Source organism: Chaetura pelagica, unplaced genomic scaffold (assembly GCF_000747805.2).
Source record: "Chaetura pelagica isolate M959 unplaced genomic scaffold, ChaPel_1.0 scaffold559, whole genome shotgun sequence".
NCBI classification, from domain to species: Eukaryota; Metazoa; Chordata; class Aves; order Apodiformes; family Apodidae; genus Chaetura; species Chaetura pelagica.
Window position 1 is genome coordinate 845881 of NW_009970722.1, and position 23220 is coordinate 869100.

The following is a 23220-nucleotide window of genomic DNA, read 5'->3' on the forward strand; positions in this document are numbered from 1 at the left end:
CTTTCCAGCTACTAAGGCTGATCTCCTCAGGCTTTTAAGACTAATGACTGAAGTAAAGATTCAAGGATCAAGTAACACTAATGTTTATCTTAGATCAGTATCTTTCACTTTTAACACAAGCAGAAAACAAAGGTTTTCTTTAACAACAGAACCAAGTTCCTTTATTTTGTCCATCACACTTGCCTAATATTTGTCTTGGGAATTGGGTTTCTTACAGCTTGATAAAAACTTCTTATTTGAAGAGAAAAACATTCATGCTTAGTACAGGAACACACATAAAAAACAGATTAGCACTTTCAATTAGATTTAACAAAAGCCAGCTCACCCCTAACAATTCACTCTCACAACAATGTATTCTTTTCTCATAGAGAAGACTGTAAGATGCAATCTCAAAAAAAAATCAGTTACTGAAGAACTGCAGGAGAAAGCAATGAGATACAAGCTACATGAAATATTTCAGTAAGCAGGTCCCACTTTTGACTAAGGCATATAAAATTAACTTGGAAATTTTAAATATACTTTCCTCTTAATGATACTTATTACCTTGGTTTATGCTTCACCAAAATGAGCAGTTATCCTAGGAGTTTCTTGTCCCTCTACATGCTCTCTTTGCTTCCCCATAATCTACCAGCTGCTTTACTGCAGCAAAGATAAATATCAATCATGAAAATACCATTAGCTTACAACAAATTGTGTCAATCAGTTACAATTCAAAAGGACCTTTTGATCCTAACTTACTCTTCCTGCTTGACTCAAATCTCTATAGTGTCCCTCACCCTTTGGAATCAGGGAAGCTCAAGATGCCAGTGGCTGGTGCCTAATGAATCCATAAACAATAAAAAATTAAGTTCAGCATTTTCCAACAATACCAATGCCCAAAAATGTTTGCTGTTTTTTGTAACATTTGTATTTAACCCACCTCCATCAAATATAACACACACATGTTGAATTATTTGCTTGGAGCAAAGGCAACATCAGACATTTTCCACTTTTGAGTAAAGTGGAGTGAAATTTGTAGCCATCTTTGATTTTCTTAGAGCTTTGTTCTGTAACTTTAGCTCTCCCAACAGTTCTGCCTCCTATATGCCTGCTGTAAAAAGTAACATGTTTTGCCTGGAGAATAGTATTTTTAAACCAAAATAATGTTACAGAAAGAGACATTTTCTGTGGCACTTTATGGTGAACCAAGTCAGAAAGACAGCTGTGATGAGCTTTTGGTAGCCCACATAAGAGCTGGAGTATCCTGTGGGCAGATGTCTTTGTGCCCAAAGGGGTAATAATGCTGTTGCCCAGCCAGAAGTGTGTACTGTAACCACATCGTCTCCTTCTAGAACCAGCTGCAGTCTCCTGTCCAGCCAAAAGGCCTTAGGCACACACACGTTAAGAAGTTCCCCTGCACTGTCCTCTGTACTTCTGTATATGGAAAAGCGTCTGCACTATCACTGCAAAAAAACCTCAAAAATCTTTCTTCTCTGAATCACTGTAACATTTTTCTGATTCCTTAATCATTGAATGGTATAGTCAAAAACTCCCACTGCATTGGTGTTAATGGAGATTGCCAGACAGGTATAATACACAGATGCAAGTAAGAGCATGCAAACTCATGTGCTGGTACCACAACAGCTTTAATAACAGCTGCACAAAGATTTTAAGGGGGATGCACTAGCACTACCTTTTTTCTTTGAGGCAGAAAGGTTTTCTTATCAGACTTTTGCAAAATTATTGAAGTACAGACAAAAGCTTAACAGCAACAAGAATTTCAGCTCAAAATTCACTATCCATTACAACATCCAAAGAAAGAAAAGCAGCTGTTTCAGATTTAAGGGGTATTGCTTATTTCGGGGACTGAAGTAATCCCCTGAAGCACTCTTGAGGCTCCCTGCCACATGGTATCTCAAAGCCCCAAAAAGGACAATCTAGATGTTGCCATACCACAATAATAACGATTATAATAATGATGATAATAATTATGATAAAAAGGACATTCTGCAATACTACACATAGCATTGAGATGTCCTTTGCTCTTTTTCTCATAATAACAAAACATTGCAAATTCAGAAGGAAGTATTCTCAAGTTTTCACATGAACACAAATAAAAGTGAACACTAGAACTACAGCAGCACTGTAAAAATAACAATTAAAAAAAACCCCAAACATTTTAAAGACTCTCATTAGACTAAGAAAAAAGTTATAGCTGAGATCCAGTCCAACCCTTGCAAAAGTCTGAATTAATGTTGCTGGGTTAAGAATGTAGAGCTTCATGCTCAAGGTAACTTTTCACAGCCTTGTCTGCCTGTTGTTACATGCATCAATACAACAGTAACTACGGCTTAAGCATCTCAAATACATAGACTTGAAAGTATTTGCTACTGTACACACAAAGAACAGAAAAAATAATAAAGTGCATACATGAAGGTTAGCCTTTAAAAGAGAAAGAAATATGACTACCTAGTGTGGTTTCATTCACTTCCTGATACATACCTAGCTATCAGGATGCTAATGAGAATTGAGTATTTAATGAAGGGAGAAGACCTAAAAGAACCAGTAGCTCCTCTAATTGTATGTAAACATTCCCACCAAGCCTCAACCCAGAGCATTTTCCAAGGAAGCTGCTGCAGCCCACAGCATTCTGCCAGCTGGGACAGATATGGATGAGAAGAAAAGGCAAATAGATGATGGTTTCACAGGCACATGGGAGCAGACAGCTGCTATTTGCAAGAGACTGAAACAAATAAATCAGGAGTGGGTCCATTTGTAGGCTCTTGGAAACAGGGAAGTTTTGGTTTGCTAGAACAGAAAGGCAAAAGGTAATTTGAATCTTTTCTATTTTAATTAATGTAGTAACTTACAGTAAGTGGCAAAATCAAGCACTAGTGAGTGTGCTGCTCTGGATGCATATCCGAGACTACTCAAAAACCACATGTACTGTTTTCCTTTTTACAACAGGCACGTGACTGTGTGCTTGCATGACACTAAGAGGCCAAGTGGATGGCTAGCAATAAGGAGATACTGATCTTATACAAAGATAAAAGAAGAAAAATTAATTGTACTGTAAATTATAACACAGTATCTACTATGCATTTAGCCCATGTATCTGGGAATAGTATTTTCAGAGTATACACAAGGCATCTACAGAATAGAGCTTATAAATAACAACCTTACACCTGCTACTTAATTTATCTATGAAGTGACACTAATTATTTTGAAGACAGTCAAGTTTGTTGTCAACTACCTGGAAAAGAATTACAAAACCTATCTCCACAAAATCCTAGAGAAAGGTTTTCTACACAGTTTGTGTACATCTTACACTAAACCTCTGTGAGGGAGACATCGTGAGAATGTTTTGTTAAGGCAAAAACAATAAAATAGTTTGTACTTCTTAAAATGTGTGTATGTGTGGAAGTTTTACTGACTGAATTCTTAAACCAATAAGGCAAATACAAAAGCCAAATAGCATTACTAGGAAGGAAAATACAATATTATGTCATACCCTGAAAAAGAGCTCCCAGTAAGTATATCAATGAACTGGAAAATCCTGCAGTTTAAAAGGTAAACAAATCAAGAAGTCAACAAATCAACTATAAACTGCTTTGTATTTGCATCTACTTTTGGAAACTGTCGCTTTTCTAGCTTAAGGGGAGCTATGCATGACAGAAACATTATCCCACCCAAGCATATATTTTTATTAATTACATTTAATTTTCAATAACTGGAAACACTGAGACACTCGGGGGGGGGGAAAAAAAAATCTGCCCTTTCCCCCATCCTTAGGAATCAGTTTACACACACGCATGCACACATATAAACACTAACATATCTGTTTCAAGCAAAAGCTTTTAAAAAAACTCTGTAAATCCATACTTGTAGTTACAAATATGATAACAAACCATATTCTTGTTTTTGATAAAAACAAAAGTTTCTCTCTTTGAGTGTAAATCATGCATAAAAGGAGGACCTTTTTTTTTTTTTTCAACTGCATATGCTTCACATGCTGCTTCAAATGGCAAAGCTTTGCGTGCCTGGCTCAGTGCCAGTTGACAGCTCAGCTGGATATCAATGCACATTCTGACCCCCCTTGCAGAGTGTCACTTCTGAATTGTTTCCGCAGTAGAAAGTTTATTCAACCTCTCTCTCAAATTCAGTGGACCGACCATCATTCTGCTATTTAATCATAGCAGAACAGGTTATTTTTCTGACAGCACTAAAGCCAGACAGCAATTCCTAATGAACAGCTTGATACAAGTGGAATTTCGACTGTTTTAGCCTCAATTAATTCTGCTGTCAAAACAAATGACTGCTTTTAGTGTTTAGATGTTAAGCTGCATCACAAAGGTCAATTTTGTATGTACACAAACACATAAGCAATCTTTTTTTTTTTTTTTTTTTGCTATAATCTGATCCTGTGACATAAAAAAAATTATAAGCTTTCAAACTTAGAAGCCAGGAAGCTAAAATGTATTTTCTCGACATTACTGTTTCTAAAACTAACTTCTCGGTTTTATTGCCTGTCCAAAAAAAGAGATGTGTTTATATAAAAAGATAAGGGTAATTTTATTTTCCCCCACAAAAAGACTTCTTATTCCAGATTAAAACCAAACCAACCAAACAAAAAACCCCAACAGAAACCCAAAACAGAAACAAAAAAACCCCAAACAACAAAAAATCCACTAGATTAATGCATATCTTATTTGTAGGAATGCAGACCAAAGATGAACAGCTGTTACCATCTTTGAGGCACATAACGTTTTTCTGTTATATCTATCATGCTAGTAGCAGATTGACAGAAGCAAGTACTAGTTGGTGGATTTGGTCAGCTCTAGTTTGCCTAAAGTAAGGGGAGGATAAGGGACAGAAAATAAAACTGGCCTGTTAACAGGCCAATCTGAGGGAAAATATTTAAATAATACTGGTAAAACTGTATTTTTTAAATCTAATTCTGCAAATATATGGTTCAAAAAACAAAACAAAACTGAATTTCTGACTGCTCTTTTTTACATCCTCAGGATTATACGTATATATATATATCACCCTAGGTCATATATAGCCTCAAGAGTTGCTTAAGACTTTACCAATCTACCTTTTAAAAAAAATAATTCATGTTGAATAAAGAAAACTTTTGCATGGTGGTAGTAATCCTTTTGAAAAAAACCAAAAATACATGATACTGGCAGAATAAATAATTATTATCAGTAGAAACACAGGTGGCATTTCCAAGGACTTTTTTTTAGATTAAGAAATTAACATAGAGGGAGAGCATCTAGCATAGAAGCAATCAATAATAACCCCAATTCTATTACTAAGCTCTAGCTCTGCACTCAGCTCCCCAGATCAAAGGCAAAATTATTAATCTCAAGCTCTTCTGGTCCTGTGGGCACAAGGTTCTGTGAATCCAGCAAGTACGCTGCTCTCAAGGGACAGTATTTCCATGTGGCTTATAGAGCAAAACCAAAGCAGAAAAGGATCATAATCTGAGTAGCTTTAAAATAATTGTCAGTTAATATGTTTATTAGCAGCAAGGAGAAAGAAGATTTTTTAAAATCTAAACTAAAAAGGTGGCAAACATATTTGGTTACCACGAAAATATTTTTATTGCTCAGATAATGCAGGAATTTTCAACAAGAGACATTAAACACATACCCAAGGCAATATTTCAAGTTAGAGATCCAACCAGCCTGCAACGCCTGAATATGACAAAAAACACGGAAAGTTTTAGCCACAATTTATGAAAGCATGAGGTCTGTGAGCAGAAAAATTAATGCCAGCTAAGACACCTATCTGCAGGGCACTATGTTCCCTGACTAGAGTCTTCCACACAACTCCCAGCCTCTTCTCTCATCCTTTTCTGCTCTTCTCCTAGTTTATACTTCATCTTCATTCTGTGTTTCCTTTTAGGATGCATAAACAACAGGATGAGATGTGGCTGGTTTTGAGCTACCGACAGGCAAAGTGGTTGGCCAGTACATGTACACACATACAATCATACACGTGCTCAGCTGTCTCCTGATTCTCCAAATTAGCAAATTAAATCCTTACAAATGCTTTTACCTTACATGGCATGCGTAGTTTGTGTCCTTCTCTACCCTACTCCTCATTTTTATAAATTCTTTGAAACCTCTACTTTTCCATCAAATTGGGTTGAAAGTAGCAGTGTCTTGTGAAAGCTATGTAGGTGTGTGAGGAATAATACTAAGAAGCAGTAGAACTGCAAAAATCTAGTCTATAAATATAAGTATCTGAAGAAATGCCTCTTCCTAACTGCACAGTGCATAATTCACCTGCTGAAGGCAGACCATGCAAGCATGCAGTGATGAAAGAAATGTGCAGAAAACATTCAAGTGTTTTCTCCTTAAAGCAGATTCAGCTAAGATTTTGGAATACCAAACATTGTAAAGATGTTAACATACAGCCCTCATCTTTAGAGACTGCTTCAAAGAATTATGTCTTTGCTCCTGTAATACAAGAGAGATATAGTTTCTTCCTGAAGTTCTGCACTTAAACCAATTAAATCATCAAAGCTTAAGATCTTTGATGGACCCTTTTCCTAAAGACGAAAACAAGGATAACACATTTTAAAATATCCAGAATTTTTCAGACAAAAAATTACTTTTTTTTAGTTACACAATATCCTCTCCATGGGAACGTTTTCCTGCTTTGTAGTGCTTTCCTGTTTACCTGGACAGATTAATTTTGTGGAGAGAGGAAGTATATGTGCTTAACCTCTCCACCCCAACTATAAAATGGGAAGTATTGATTAGCATACGACAGTTACCACATGCGTGCCATCAATAAGCAAAGAAAGTCAATGCAAAATTCTTCCTGATGTGCTTTTCCTGCAGCTTACGGTATGAGACGCTTCTTCGTGGATGAAGTTGAAAGTACAGGAGTAACACTGAGACACATATTATTAAGGATTACTACAAAATCTCCCTTCCCCATTTTTATGCTCAAAGAGCAGCCTGGAGCCTCAGACTGTATAGGTTTAACCTTGAGATACGTTTCAGCATTTAAAGACAAAAAATACACATACTACTATGCAATATCATCCATAAGAGTATGCAATTCAGTGGTTGCAAAGATGACAAACCCTGATTTTCCACTCCTGTCTGATCTGATTAAGCCTGGGCTTAGGTCTGTGCATTTTCCTTTTTCCTGCCCCCATACTATTCAGGCAACAGGTCAAGGGGTACCCCACCTCACTTTACATTACAAAAATGCAGACAAATCAATAACCATAATTTAAAATTGAATTGCTCACACAGAAGGCCACCCAGGTGATCTGTAACAATTAAGACAAAAATAAAAAGATAGTAAAGACAAAGCAGAAACAATTCTGCACTTCCTGAGAACCACTATGGACACACAAGGTTAAATCATAAGCCAAGTGAGAATTCATTAATTAAATTAATGCCAGAATAAATATTTGTGTTCAGGAAAGAGTATGACATAGAGACCCAGTTGACCAAACAGCCAATTCAATGTAGAAGTTGTCTAATGGTAGTTTTGCCTGGTATGAAGTACTATCATGTTGCAGTATTATTGTCAATGAAATTATGAGTTAATTAGAAGCATGACCCTGTGCAACACAACTTAGTGACCACTAATACTAGAAAAAGCTTGTGTTACTTACAAGCTTGAGTCACAAGACTCAAGCCATTGCTATTCTGTAACATTGTAATCTATTAAGAATGAACTACATGTACAGATGCTTATAAATAGGTTTCCAAAACACAGGAAAGTTTTGTTTCTTGTAAGCTTTATCTTTTGATAGTAAAAATAACAGGAAAAAAATACACTTCTTCCTTCTGATTTTGCTAAGTACACTTCCTGTGAAAATTTCATGTTTGAAAAGGTCATTAAATTAATGGTTTCGTTAATTCTGTCCAAAGAATATTTCCTATCTTCTAAGAAAAACATGTCTCCAATAAATAAATTAAAAACCTCAAACCTTTCCTTCAGTATTAATTCCACATAAGGCTACACTCTTTTAATTAAAATACAGGTCTTATTTACTTCATTAGCATAAAACACATCTCAGTATGTCATTTTTATTATCAGGTGTTTAAAGGCTCAGTATTTTTTTATTTTCATAGCAGCATCTATCCTGCATACTATTGAATTTTCTGATTACTATCACCCAATTAATATACTTTTCCCACTGAAACTACTGAAATGGACATTGCTCCCCCCCCAGTTATTTGCCTCAGGCTGCAAATACTTTTGTTCATTGCTAACAAAAAAATTCAAGAGGACCAAACAGTGCTTCATCTTACTGAGTGTCCAAGATCATTCAAAACCCAGCTTTTGCCTTCATGTATCTACAGATGTTGTATGAGTTATTTTCATCAATGCTACTAGAATTCCACTTGCATTAATAGACTTTTTGAACAAAACTTGCACAGTTATAACTCCTCAAACCATAAAAAATTTTAAAACCCCACAATCTAAAAGAAGTTTGAAGCTTCGATATATGTGTTTATTAAAAATCTGTGCTGCTAGATGAGACTTCCTAAAGTCCACATCAGCTTTGGCAGGTTTGTTGTTTTATGAAGGGATCCAATTTTTGCATGCAAAATAAAAGAAGCACTTAGGAGAGAAATTAAGATACATTTGCTGGTCCAGCTCTTGAACTTGCAGCTCCTCACTGAAAAGAGTGCACTACAGCATGGTACTTTTGAACATGTTTTTACCTGCCTCAAGCCCAGCTTATCTTCAAAGATATCCATACTTAATTTCCTCCATTAACTTCTGAAATATAGCAATGGTCTGCCTTCCTTTACAAAGAGCACTTCTCTGAATTCTTTGGATACTGTCAATATTGATAAACTGAACTCAATTCCCAGTTAGCCTTCTGTGTAGTATTACATGTGGGCACAGGGTTTGAGATACTGTAACACTTCAGGCTATTTATTCACCTAATCACAAGTGTTGGCAGCATTAAAATATTCAAAATATTTACAGAAAATATAAAGAAAATAATTTATAAGAGCATAAAATGAATAGTTGCTCTGTTACACCTCCTTGGGGAAAAAATGCTCAAAGATGTCACACAGAGCTGTTCAAAAAATCCTATTAAACATTTTCAGTGTTTACTTCCATCTACATTGTTGCTGTTTAATGTCCTAGAAAAGCATTTTTAAAAATGCTTTAAACTATTATGCTATCAAATAAACCCATGGAAAAAATAAATGCCACACCCAGCACTGTTTCAAGTCTCTCCTCAAAGTAAAATTCATTATTCAAGCACATAAAAAAGCTAGTAGCTTTAAATCAAAGCAAGCTTCAATACCACATGGTCTGTGTTTTGCCTCTCCATCTCCAGGAAACGACTGATTTGTTTCTAAAATTTCTTAGGAGTAATGCAGTTATTCTTAACCCTTTTTCCCCTACGTTATTGACATGGACGCCAGGGTATCATTTTCTATTATGTGCTACCTTGTGAGGCAGTAGAGATCATAAAAAGATTATTAGCAATAATTAGTCATCTGTATTACAGACCAATCATAGCTGTCCTAAGTCACTGATAAATTTCTCAACTCTAGACTATTTGACAGTCTTTCCAAAGACTTTTCCAAGACAAGAATTTCAAAACTACATTAAAAAAAATGCCTAAATTAATGCATCCATTTGACATCCATGACCTTAAACCTTCCCATGACTGGATTTATGAGGAGCCCTGAGAAAATTTTTTCTGCATGGGCAAATAAAGCAAAATAGGTTTCAGCAGCTCCAACAAGAAACACAACAAAAATTATTTTAATCAGTGTTACTGATCAATTACTGGCAATTTCAGGATTTTGTGGAGAGAGGAAACAGTAGGGATTCTACATCTGTCCTTTTCTGAATCTTGTTATCTTTAGAAACACCATTTGATTAAAAGGACTTACTGTATTATTCTTCAAATCAAAAAGGACAAGGTGGACAAAAGTAAAATGTTTTACTATATGTGCAAGAGCCAGTGATAGCTAATCAACAGCAATTGTGGATAATAAACATTGTAAAGTAATTTTGTTATCAGTTAATCCAAAGAGCTGATGGATTGCAGACAGTAATTTTACAAATTTTTTTTTTAAATGCAAACTTCTAGCTCATAAAGTTCAAATTTTTATGATGGGTAATGAAAGGAGAAAACAAGAATTTTTATGGGTTTGTGTTCTCCATAGCCCAAATTCTAGATTATTTTACTAGTACATTCAGAAAACAACTTGCATGTGACTACTCCTCTTTGCCAGATCTTCTCTGCCTGCTTCTAGATCCACCCCTATTCAATATATTAATCAGTGACTTGGACAAAGGGATACAGTGTGTCATAAGCAAGTTTGCTGGTGACACAAAACTGTAAGGGGTGGCTGACACACCAAAGGGCTGTGCTGCCTGCCTTCCAGAATGACCAGGACAGGCTGGAGAGCTCAGCAGGGAGAAACTTAATGAAATTCAGTAAGGGCAAGTGTAGAGTACTGCATCTGGGAAGGAACAACCCAATGTATCAGAACAGGTTATGGGCTGACCCTCTGGAGATCAGCTCTGGAAAGAGAGACCTCAGGGTCCTGGTAGACAACAGGCTGACCATAGGCCAACAATGTGTCTTTGCAGCCAAGAAGGACAATGGCAGCCTGGGGTGCACTAAGAAAAGTGTGGCCAGTAGGTAAAGGGAATTTGGCCTCCCCCTCTACTCTGCCTTGCATCCAATTCTGGGCTCACAGAATCACAGAATCACATGTTAGGATTGGAAAGGACCTCTGGAAATCATAAGAGTCCAACCCCCCTGCCAGAGCAGGACCAAAAACTAGGGCAGATCACTCAGAAAGGCATCCAGACAGGTCTTGAAAGTCTCCAGAGAAGTCCAGTGCAGGGCTACAAAGATGTCTAGAGGAATGGAGCATTTGCCCATGCAAGGGCATCTCAGGAAAAGGCTGAGAAGGCTGGGGTGTTCAGTCTGGAGAAGAAGACACTGAGGGGGGATCTCATAAACACTTAAAAGGGTGGATATCAGAAGGATGGGTCCGGTTTCTTTTCCGCAGTCTCCAATGACAGGACAAGGGGCAATGGCACAATCTGGAGCATAGGAGGTTTGAGTTAAACATAAGGAAAAACTTCTTTACTGTGAGATTAACAAAGCACTGGAACAGGTTGCCCAGAGAGGTTGTGAAGTCTCCTTCTCTGGAGACATTAAAAACCTGTCTGGACATGTTCCTGTGTGATGTACTGCAGGTGATCTGGCTCCAACAGCTGGGTTGGACTGGATGATCATCAGAGGTCCATTCTGACCCCAACCACTTTGTGACTGTGAGTGACAGGATGAGGGGGAATGGTTTCAAACTAAAAGAGGGTAGATGTAGGCTAGACGTTAGAAAGAAATTCTTTACTGTGAGGGTGATGAGACACTGGAATAGGCTAAGCAGAGAAGCTGTGAATGCCCCATGATTGGAAGTGTTCAAGGGCAGGCTGGATGGGGCTTTGAGCAAACAGGTCTAGTGAAAGATGTCCCTGCCCATGCAGGGGCTTGGAACAAGACAATCTTGAAGGTCCCTTCCAATTCAAACCATTCTATGATTCTACTTGTGTGTTGCAGTTGCAAATCGTGTTCTGGTTTACTGTGATTGTGAAAGATGGGTCAAACTAGTACAAATCAAAATACTTAAAAAAAACCTTATAGTTAAAAGATGACCCAACACCTCTCTTGCACTGAATTACGGCAGAGCACATGTAATATCTGCCACCTACCCATCATTGTTTCATTGGAGGGCTAAGAAGACAGCAAAGATTATGGTTTTCTGTTTTTTTGTCTGCATTACAAATATTTTTATTTCCTCATTTTTTTAAATGCAAAAATAAGAGGAAGATCTTAATAAGTTACCAACAGCCACTAACAATGACACTAGAACAAATTAATGAAAACAAATAGTCTACATTTGGCTTTTGTTTTGTTGTGTTTATTTTGACAATGCAGCACGCATAAGTCTTCTCATACAGCCTTCAAGGCACCTTCCGTGTTAACTGTGTAGTGAGAAAAAACTAATACAGGGACAAACACACTCATTTAATTTTCCACATCTGAGAAGGCAGAGTAATTCAGTAGCTAAAAACCAAAACTCACTCATAACCAATTATAGCTAAAAAGGCATTCACTAAGTTCTTCAAACATGTTAAGATATTATCCTGTCAATTTCAGTTATAAGATCTGAGAAGAATATGAGCTTCTACTTGCTAGCAGTTTCTATTTCATGTAGCTTCAACTTTTCATGCTGAAACAAACCAATCTTTTTATAGATTTTACAAGGTTAACTAAACAAAGCTAGAACTCATTGATACGTTATTAATCTGGAATGGACATTATTGACTTAACCTATATTTTGGGTGGAAGAAAACCAGACATTTTCTGTCATGCAATAAATGAAATTCACAAGGAACATAGAACAATGACCTTTCACAAACAGAAAACTGATTCAGAAGTGGCCAGAAAATTTTTATGAACATTGGAGGAGACCATGCAAGCGACAAACTGATTGTATCAAATCTGCAATTAGGCCTAATAGCAGGAACATATCAGAGAAACAGAATAGTTTGGGTTGGAAGGGACCTTTAAGGGTCATCTAGCCCAACGCTCCTGCAGAGAGCAGGGAATTCAACTAGATCAGATTGCTCACAGCCCTGTCCAACCTGACCTTGAATATTTCCACCACAACGTCTATGGGCAACCTCTTTCAGCATTTCACCACTCTCACTGTAAAAGACTTCTTCCTTATATCTAGTCTATATCTACTTTCAGTTTGAAACCTTTGCACCCCTGGTCCTATTATAACAGGGTCTACTAAAAAGCCTGTCCCCACCTTTCTTATAAGCTTCCTTTAAATATTGAAAGGTCACAGTCAGGTCTCCCTGGAGCCTTCTCTTCTCCAGGCTGAAACATAATTCTCTAAGTCTTTCCTCATAACAGAGGTGTTGCATCCCTCTGATAATTTTTGGGGCCCTCCTCTGGACTTGCTCCAACAGGTCTATGTCTTTCCTGTGCTGAGGACTCCAGAGCTGTAGGCAGTATTCCAGGTGGGATCTTAACCAGAGCAGAGAAGAGAGAGAGAATCATCCCCTGGACTTGCTGGCCATGCTTCTTCTAATGCAGCCCAGGATATGGCTCGCTTTCTGGGCTGCAAGAACACATTTGCTGGCCCATGTCCAGCTTTTCATCCACCAGTTTCCTCAAGTCCTTCTCCACAGGACTACTCTCAATCCTTTCATCCCCCTGTATTGACACCAGAGGTTGCCCCAACCCAGGTGCAGGACCTTGCATTTAGCCTTGTTGAATCTCATTAGGTTTCACATGAGCCCACTTCCCAAGCTTGTCCAGGTCCTCCTGAATATTAGAAATGGTTCAGAGAACATATTAAATTACGACCTGAAGTCTTAGTGGTTCTTGCAGCTTCTGCCAGCTCTCTGTTTTTCAATGTTTTACAGTAAGTGATGTTTTTTCAGTTAAAATTATGAGAAATGCAACAGGATGTGGCTTTTTTTTTTTTTTACACTGAATGGAAGTGGCAAAACAAGTAACAAATAAAATATATTCAAATATTTTGTTACTAAAAATTGTAAACTAAAAACTAAACTAAAAAAGATATTTAAAGTAAATTTAGTAAGAAGCAGGTGATAAAGCTGCCTAGATAAATTATTTAGGTAGCAGTTAAAAAGCAGCTATTAAGTTTAAAAATCTCACAATTCATTACTGCTTGAAAGAAACATTATTTGTACTAGAAAAACAGCGTTAAACTCTAGAAACCCGTGTATATCACTACTCCAGGTGACAGAAATTAGCCACCAGAGGGAGCCCACATAATCTGTAGAAAGGACATCATTGTACAAAAATAATTGCCTACATCTGAAAAACTTTCCTGTATATTGCTTATCATTCACACAACAAAACATGTCTTCTTAATACTTAATTTCATATTAATTCTATTTTTACAGATAGAGAAAAACCAAGCGAATTCTGCAATGAAGAACTGTAGCTTGAATATACTGAAATAAGTTAAAATACTTTGTTATGCACTACATTTTTAGTTTGTTATCAAAATTCAGTATTTCAGAAAATGACCCACCATCTAACTTAGTATACTAGTCCACAAAGAAAATGGAGGGGAGAAGGCCTACGTAGTGCTTGGAAATTTTAAAGCATTTCCTTCAACATAGACTTAAGACGGGAATTTTAAGCAACACTGACATCCATAAGACATTTTTTCTGAATTTGTTCTGTATGCCAAGTCAGTATAATTTTTACATTGAATATTTAGACTTATCTGAGCAGCCTTCTCCAGCCTAATTAATAAATACATCACACACAGAAATAATTATTTTCATCTTTCCATTTCATTCTTAGAAGGCTGATACCACACTTTGCCTTCCAAATCTTTGTAATTGTCAAAGCTGAATGATTCAAAGTTAATATAATTAATATAACAGAAGCAGTAACTTTTAATTAACATCACTAGTGGTCCATGTTTCCAGTCTTTGATACTTCACAACATCTTGTAAATTTGTATTCTTTTAGTGCGGAATTTGCCTGTGCTTTCCCTCTGCACCACGACTGTTTTACAAGTTATTACTAGTACAATAATTTAATACTGTAAAACTCAAACTAATAACATGGATGACAAAGTACACAGCGCTCTAGGATAAATTAATTAGCAAGGATCTTTGTAACTCAGGGGGGTAAGAATCCTAATGCAAGACGGAGAAGCCCAGCCACAACATCTTGACAATAGCTATACAAAGACGCCTGAGCATTGAATTTTCATGTGTCTTTGTCCTGATATCAACCTTACTTCAGCTCACACAGATACTAGTATTAGTGGATCACAGAAATAATACAAAACAATGTTATGTTAAAAACATGTCATAGAGGCATTGTAAGATCCCTAGTAATCATATTTAACAATTTAATACAAATTCTCAAGATCTACTCTCTTATGTATATCCTTGTTCTGAAAAAATCCTTTGTGCTTCTATACTAGAAGACAGAGATGCTCGTTAGGACTCCCAGTGCTGAAGAAAACACTACTCAGTACTATTGAATTACTGTATTCACACACCTAATGACTGTATTCATGCCCAAATTAAAGTGAACTCTATTTTTCTTGTAATGACAGATACAGAGTACTGTGAGATTCTCTTTTTATGCTAGTCCAGAAAAGTTACATGCCCCACCCAACTAGCAGTTCTTTCAGAAAGTACGGCACGTTTTGCAGCTTAGTAAAGAAACTGTGTACATACAATCTATTAAAATGGATAATTTTGTAAGTTAACCAGATAAACTGAGGCAATTTCCCCAAAATACATCTATTCTGAATATATCAATAAATATATATTAAATAAGGCTTTTAAATATAATATATGCAGAAAGACACAGCACCCAACACAGCTTATGCAAATAACTTGTTTCTGGACAAGTATCGCTGATGTGCCAAGGAGCAATATAGTTTAAAAGCTTCCTTGAAGTACACATAGTGGGACTCAGAGCAACAAATTATGGATTATGAACACAAATACCACATGTTAATAAATTGTGTGTTATCAGTTTCTATTAGTCATTTAATATCAACAACAATTTCCAATTCTTACATTAAAAACACATCACATTAAGAAATAGGGTGTTGAACTTTTATTAGGAGTGGAAATCTATGGTTTTAAAATCAACATTTCCTACTCAGTCATTTTTAATCTCTTACCAGGTCTTTCCTTGCCAGTTCCTTTTGACTCAGCAAATTTCTGTATTAAACTCTCAACTGTAGTATTTGTCATGTTATTAATAAACTCTTCATGCACCTTCAAAAAACATAAAAGGAATTTAAAAACCAGTAACTGAAAGGAAGCAGCTAACTTTAAAAAATGGGTTTCTCTAAAGTACATTACAGGGCTTTCAGAAAGCAACAGGCATTTTACCAGGGAAATGCTTTCTTTGCTTTAGTATTAGCAAGTGCATGTACAATACACACATGAACTAGGAATGAAAGAATACAGCTTGATGATGGGTCTAGAATTTACTTCCATTTCTTCCATTTAAACTGGTATATTTATAATTTTCTGAACTTGTCAGCAACATGTCCCACCCCAATGTCAGGAAGACAAGCAGTTGCTTAAGCCAGCACCAGTTAAGGGTGTGAACTGTTTCTACTGTATTATCACAGCTCCCACCTTTTTGAGTAAAAGCATTATTGTTGCTATGTTTTGCTCTGACAAAGGAGCAAACACATGTTGTTAATATAGAAGTTTTTTCCAACAGGGCAGTATGTGCATGCTTTGGAAATAAAGAACACCATTGCGGCCACCATCCATCAGCAGAAAAAAACCACAAACCAAGGAAAGCAATGATTCTAAATATACACAAATAAAACTACAAAATATCTAAAAATTAAGGCCTACTTATAAGGGTTATTAATTAAACCAACTTACTCCTAAAGAGAAGATACTAAAAAGCTTCTGTTACTGAAGATCTTTTGCTCATAAAACCCAAAGTGTATAAAATATTTGTAAACTTTTCAGAGTGATAAAATTTCAAGTTTCAGTCAAAGAAAAGCATAAATATTCCCATTCTGAGTTAAATGACTGCTAGTTTAATATCTAGGGAACAAAATTTTGAAATACACAAAAAATTCTTTGAATTGTCAAAATATTTTGTTTTCTCTTAAGACAGAATGTATTTACTTATTCTGTAATTTCTGTGATACTGAACTTAAAAATGCAAAAGGAAGTCATAAACTTTTGAGCTTATGTTGAATTTACAGTCATTTGTAAGATAAGACCTTGTAATCACCATAAACACAGTGAGAAATCCTCCACTTAGTAGTTAAGAAAAATATGTAGCATAATCCAAACAAACACATGATGATAAAACAAACACATGAGGATATAAAAATTACCTCTCCTATTTGTAAATGAATTTCTTTTATGGTATTTGACAATGACTCTATAATCTCTTTCATACGAAGAAGGTGTGTTTCTTCAATGTCTTGAAATTTCTGTAAACCAATAAAAACAATTAACAATAATAAAAAGATTTATTAATAATTATTAAAATATAATTATAAACCTTTAATTTTAATAATTAAATACAGTAAATACTAAAAAAACCAACAACCCCATTATTATTTTCTGATCTTGATCACAGTAACAACAAAGTTTAAGAAAAGAAGGAGTGGAACTCACAGAGTTACAATATGAGGTACTTTAAAATAAAATAGCTCCTTTTGGAACCATTATCCAATTTTTTTAATCTTTAAGCCTTCCTCAATATTGATATTTCAAAAAACCCCCACCTATTTCCATTAAAATAAAATAGTGTTAGAGGGTATTAAAAAAATACATCTATCTTCTCCAATACGTCAGAGTGTTTTTCATCTAAACCTAGAAATCTTATTTCTGGATCTGATTTGCCCTTCCTTCTCAGCAAACTTTCCTCCTGCTCACAATATACACATGCTTTCTCTTTTTCTACGTAAGTCTATATCCTTTGCTTCTCTAAATGTTATTAATTTGTTTGATCTTTAAACTTACCATATATATCTCTGCAGCTTGCTCCATTTTAACCAAAACTTCTAGCTGGCAGCCATTTTAAAATCACACCAATGTTTTCAATGACCCTAGCCAAAGATCGGAACTAAACATGTCCTCCTCCTCCCCAGTAGTCAACTGTAATTGTCTTGAAATGTTTGTTTACACTTGCTCTTTCCTAGTTCTCTTCCTATTTCTGTAACTGCTCTTTCAAGTGTGTCCAAACTTTGAAGTACCACTTAATCCTTTCTCTAATTGTACAGGACTCTCTGAAGACTACTTCTCCACATTTTACACCTCCTGCTACTATGATTCACAAACACTGCTCCATGCAGACCAACAGAATATCTAACTTCTAAACTCTAAATCTTTCGTCAGCCATACTTACATACTTCTCTAGCCATCAATCAAGCAGATTAATGTTTTGGTTTGTTTTTTCTCTAGCAGCCTTTCTCTTCATTACAGAGGATATGGTCATCTTCTGTATCTTATTTTTCTACTGATTGCCTTATTATGGAAACCATATAATTTTGCTACATATGGTCCACCTCTCTGATCTCAGTCTCAGATCTGCTCTCAGTGACTGTTAGGGTGTCAACACATGGACAAATGTGCTTCACATGCTTCAAATGTGTGCCTGTTTCCATCATTTAATTTTAACCTAAACACAAAGACTAGCTGAAATTGCACCAATCATGCTTCCTTCATATTTGGTTTGAGCTCTCCATAAAACTCTTGGCTAAAACAGTTGGCCATTCAGATATTTTTTTTTGTGTCTCCTGTCAGTGGAAAGCACTACCCTCCCCCAGGTGTTTCCTTATTTCTTGTTTATTGTTTTATACTTGAGATCTAAAGTCTTTGAAGAAGTGCCATCTTGGCCTTGTGTAACACATAATACTAAGAATTTCTGATAAAAGAATAAAGCTAGGCACTATAGTACAATCATGTAATTCGTATCACAGATAATTAAATTGTTCACTTTCACTTTTGAAAGATCAGTCATTTTTTAAAGATACACTGAAATCAATCTGTAATGACTCAAGAAACGCAAGCCACTTTTTAGTCTTTTAAGCTACAATACCAATGAAAAATCAACAGGATCTTTAGCTGTACAACTTAAAAACTGTGTGTATACACTGTTTAAATGACTATTACTCCTTTATACAAGCATGTATGTTTTCTTCTAAGTTTTGCAATTAAAAAAAACAGGAAAAATTCTACTCATTCTTGAAGTTTATCTATATGGTGGAAGTGTTAAAGGACAGGTTGGATCAGGCTTTGAGCAATGAGTGGAAAGAGTCTCTGGCCATGGCAGGTGGTTTGGGACTATATGGTCTCAAGGGTCCCTTCCAACGCAAACCATTCTATGTAGCGTGCTCAACAGCAAACTCATCTGAACTCAACTCTACTCAGTTATAGATAAGACTGAAAACTTTTAAAAAATAATTCAGCACTTTCAGCTATTTGATCCTTTCCAGCTGAGTTTTCTACAGAATTTTTTTAAAGCTTCTAACAAAGTAGAAAAATCTGGTAAATAAGACATCATGTTTTCTTAGCAACTGCATAGCAATTGCATAGGACAGCTATAACTTTACTCAGAAAAATCTTTCAATGTGAGGAATTTCTGTTTAATCCAATTTCTTAACAACAGTCAACTTTATTTTCCTACTTCTTTGATCACAAGAAAGCCATCCATGTTTATCAACAACACAAATCACAATTTGGAATTCAAGGTTAGGAAGACCATATGTTTCCTAATTCAACCTCTCAAAATATTTTGAAAGTTACTTCACTTTGATTATTGTAGTTTTAACTAAGAAAAGAGGAGTGAGGACATTACTAGATGATTACCTAGAATAACTCCTTAACAATCCAAGTTGTTTATCCTCAAAAAATAGTATGTGAACAATATGACAGATTTCAGTTAAACCAACTGATTTTGCGCTGAAACAGATTACAATGCTCACTCTTGTCATTCATTTTGTTTTCAGAACTAGAATATTTTAAGTGAAATGTACTCTAAGCTAAGATAATCTAGGATGGGCTTCATGAAGAAGCGGGCTTCCACATATTCATGGTTGCTTTTTTTTTTGTGTGGCATCATCCTTAAAGCAGGCACCCTGCATCACTACACTTAAAATTCCACAAATACAACTGACACTGGCAGAACAGCAATTTCATTCCAATGTGGACAGGTGTGGAAAGCTTCCAGGTGTCCATTAGCACAATAAGTGAAGAATTACATCTGCAGACGAGTTGTTTCAATTAAGGAACTCAGGACATTAGATAAATACGGCTTGTAGTGAGAGGTAGCTTTGTACTACCTTTGTACTGGGGAAAAAAAAAACCACAACACAACAAAACAAAACAAAAAACACCACCCCAAAGCAGTCCAGAAGCATGGTTAGATTTTCCCAGCTGTAACATCTGATGGCAATATAGTACAAAGACTTTTTTTCTCTCTCTACATTGCAGCCGGGTATAAATACATAGTATCTCCCACTAAAACAAATAAGAAAGCTGAACATATTCTGGTCTCTAGATACAAAATAACCTGTTACCTTTCTCAGTCTTCTGTTGCAGTGGATCGTTCAAAGGGATCATTATTTTTTTTAGTACATAATGAAAAGCCCAGCCAGTTTACTTCTGAAAGCCTCTACATTTCCCTTCACTAACTCACTGAGAGTAAAATCCATTTCAAATACTCTATGTTCACCTTCTGTCAGTACTAAACAAGAATACCTCATCATTAGTCACAGCTTTCTTGCTCACAGGAAACGAGTTTACACTGTGATTGTTCTGGTTTGGTTTGGTGGCTTTTTGGCATCAAGTGGCTCTGGTAAGAAGCTGAAAAGCTCCCCCTGCTCCAAACCCAGCCAAGGAACCATAGGGACAATAGATGCGATTAACATGCCAAAGAACTGGAATGAGACCTGAGCGGAGGAGCACTTAAGAGAGAAGAGATGTGTTAGAGAAGGAGAGCCCAGCTGGTGGTGGATGAGGAAGAAGTTTCCCAGCAACCCATGGCAAGATAGCAGCTGTCCCCCTGTACTCATGGAGGAACATGGAGGAACATTCCCTGAAGGTGCCAGGAGGGATGAACTTGGCCACTGGACTTGGATTTTGTGGCCAGTGGGTTTGCTGCCAGTGGACTCTGATCGAGCAGCTGTGGAAGACCCTGTTACCAGGGGAGTTGGGTGTTCCTGAAGCAGCCCCTGAATCTGCAGGAAGCCCAGGCTGGAGCAGCTCCAGACCTCGTGGGAAGGACTCATGAAGGAGAGGTTCCTGGAGGACTCTCTCCCATGGGAGGGACCCCGTGGGGAAGCAGGGAAGGACTGTGAGGAATCCTTCTTCCTGAGGAGGAAGGAGCAGCAGGAACCACCAGCCTGTGAACTGACTCTAAACCCCATCCCCTGTCCCCCTGTGCCGCTGGGGGGAAGGAGGGAAAGAAACCGGGAACAAAGGGATTTGGGCCCGGTAAGAAGGGAGGGGTGGGGTAACATATGCAAGCCCTGTTCTGTGTGTTGTCTGTGTCCTGTGTGTGTTTTATTAGTGTGAAATTAAATTACTATTTTTTCCCCAAGTTGAGTCTGTTTTGCCTGGGACCTTAATCGGTGAAGAACCCTCCTCGTCCTTTGTCTCAACCCAGGAGCTTTGTCCTCCTGATCCCAGAGAGTGTGTGTGTGTGGGGGAGTTGTGTGAGCAGCCATGGGGCTGGTTCTTTGTTGTCATGTTGTCCCAAGCCCTGACAGCAAGGCCAGCTTATTGAAATACTTATTTTTTCTTACTATTGCTGAGAGCATTAAGTCAACTACTATAAACACAGTCTCTTTCTTGTAACATTACAGGCCAACAGACAGCTTTTATGAGTCTAAATAAAGACATAAAGTAACCTCACTGGACTTGCTCTGCAGTGGATCAGAGGTGTGCACAGAATCTGCTTCATAGGGGGTTCAGTAACTTCCAGAGCAATGTAAATAACAGGGTAGGAACTTCTTGATGTGGAAGAGCCACACTTGTATATGATGCAAGACAAATAAATGGAACTGTTCAGTATTTTTTTCTGGTATTACTCAATTCCTTTGTAGCTACAGATGGAGTCTACAGCAATGGTCAGACTGAATTACAACTTATACAAACCACACAATGATGGAGTTACTGGAAAGCTTACTGAGCAAATACAACAGTTACATTAATAAGAACATTATCAAAAAAGTTACCATTTGTGGTAGCAGCAGACTGTGTTCACTGGTCACTTTGATTCCACCTACACTTATTTCTGAAAATTCCAGGAGGAATGTTACATAAACTTCAATGATTTTTTGTTGCTATTATATTATACTTGTTTCCAATAAATGCTTACAGATACATATTAGTTAAGTTTAAAAAGGTTGCCTAATCCTGAAATTCTCAGTGATTATAATCACACATGCCAATTCCAATCCTAATCTCTGTCAAATTGCCTAGGTATCACTTATAAGCAAATATTTGAAGTTACAGTGAGAGATACACAATACTAAGGCACCAGATGTAAAAGTGTAAGGTGGACACATGTGCAAGTGTGTCCAGGCCAGTGTCACATGTTAAACACATTCAAGATGTAATTCTCTACCCTTGGTATCACATTGCCTCTGCTTTTGTGCCAGCAAAAATGCTTGTGGTGATCTCTTAATAAACCAGACCGCAGGTTTTTTCTGAGTTAAAGCCAATCTTTCTTCAAAAGCCAAACTTTCTTCATACATCAGTTTTAGCTCATTAGTTATCCAAGGTATTTCCTCACACAAATACTTGACAAAGGAAGAAGTGTGGAAACAGAACAACTGCAACGTTTGACAGCAAGATTAAACTAAAAAGTATAGTGAAAACTGCTTCATACAACAGAGATGAGGGAAAAGTTCAATAGGCCTTATGCCCTAGACCACAGTACACATTAATTTTTTTTGTTGAACCTGTACTTTTAATATATCCTTTTTGCACTGCTGAGTAACTGCCATCATCACTGTTTCACAGTCCACAACAAAAACAACAAAAGCATTTAAAAGTCACAGATTTTTTGAAAGGAGGGAGAAATAATGTACATAACCACATTTAACTAAATCAAGGGACTGCAGCTCCTTCAATCAGAACTGAGTCAGGATTCTACAAAAAAAGATGCCTTCTGCAAATTCTTCATGGGAAGGCTGTGAAGACTCTTAATGTAACAGCTGTTAAAAGCTACTTTTTCAGTAGCATACCTGGGCAGTTTTTTGTTGCAAATGCCTAGACTGGAGGGTAGGAGGAAAGAGTTCTTTTATGTGATATTCTTCTTATATGTGATATTCTTCCCCTAACACCTGTGTCAAGTATCTATTCAGAGGTGAACTAGGTAAAATTCTAATGAAGTTCTCAAAGTAGGAAAGCAATCTACAGTTCAAGACAGGGCAGCTTTTTACATGTCAGCCTACACAACCCCCAAGCTGTGAAATCCTAATTTCCAAGGAGTTAAGGAAAACCCTAACACTCTCCTACTTATATGTTAAAAATACAGTTACGACTTAATCTCCCTACTAATTAAATTTATGCTTAAAATTTAATCTTTGAAACTAGTGAAAAGAGCAAAAAACTTTCAACCAAAAAAAGAAAATTTCTATACTGTAAAAGCTTTACTAAACCAGGAAACATATATAAATATGCAAACCAGTCCTT

The 23220-nt window shown here is 36.7% G+C and overlaps 1 protein-coding gene across 1 annotated transcript in view; it reads right to left on the reverse strand.

Annotated features, from left to right (window-relative positions):
• FCHO2 (FCH domain only 2) overlaps window positions 1–23220 on the reverse strand; it is a 75552-nt gene that overhangs the window by 41185 nt on the left and 11147 nt on the right. Inside the window, exons 6-7 of the mRNA XM_010006373.1 lie at window positions 16905–17003; window positions 15714–15810 (exon numbers count right to left, since the gene is read on the reverse strand). Of these exons, the coding sequence (XP_010004675.1) occupies window positions 15714–15810; window positions 16905–17003 (196 nt within the window). The remainder of the gene's footprint in view (window positions 1–15713; window positions 15811–16904; window positions 17004–23220) is intronic.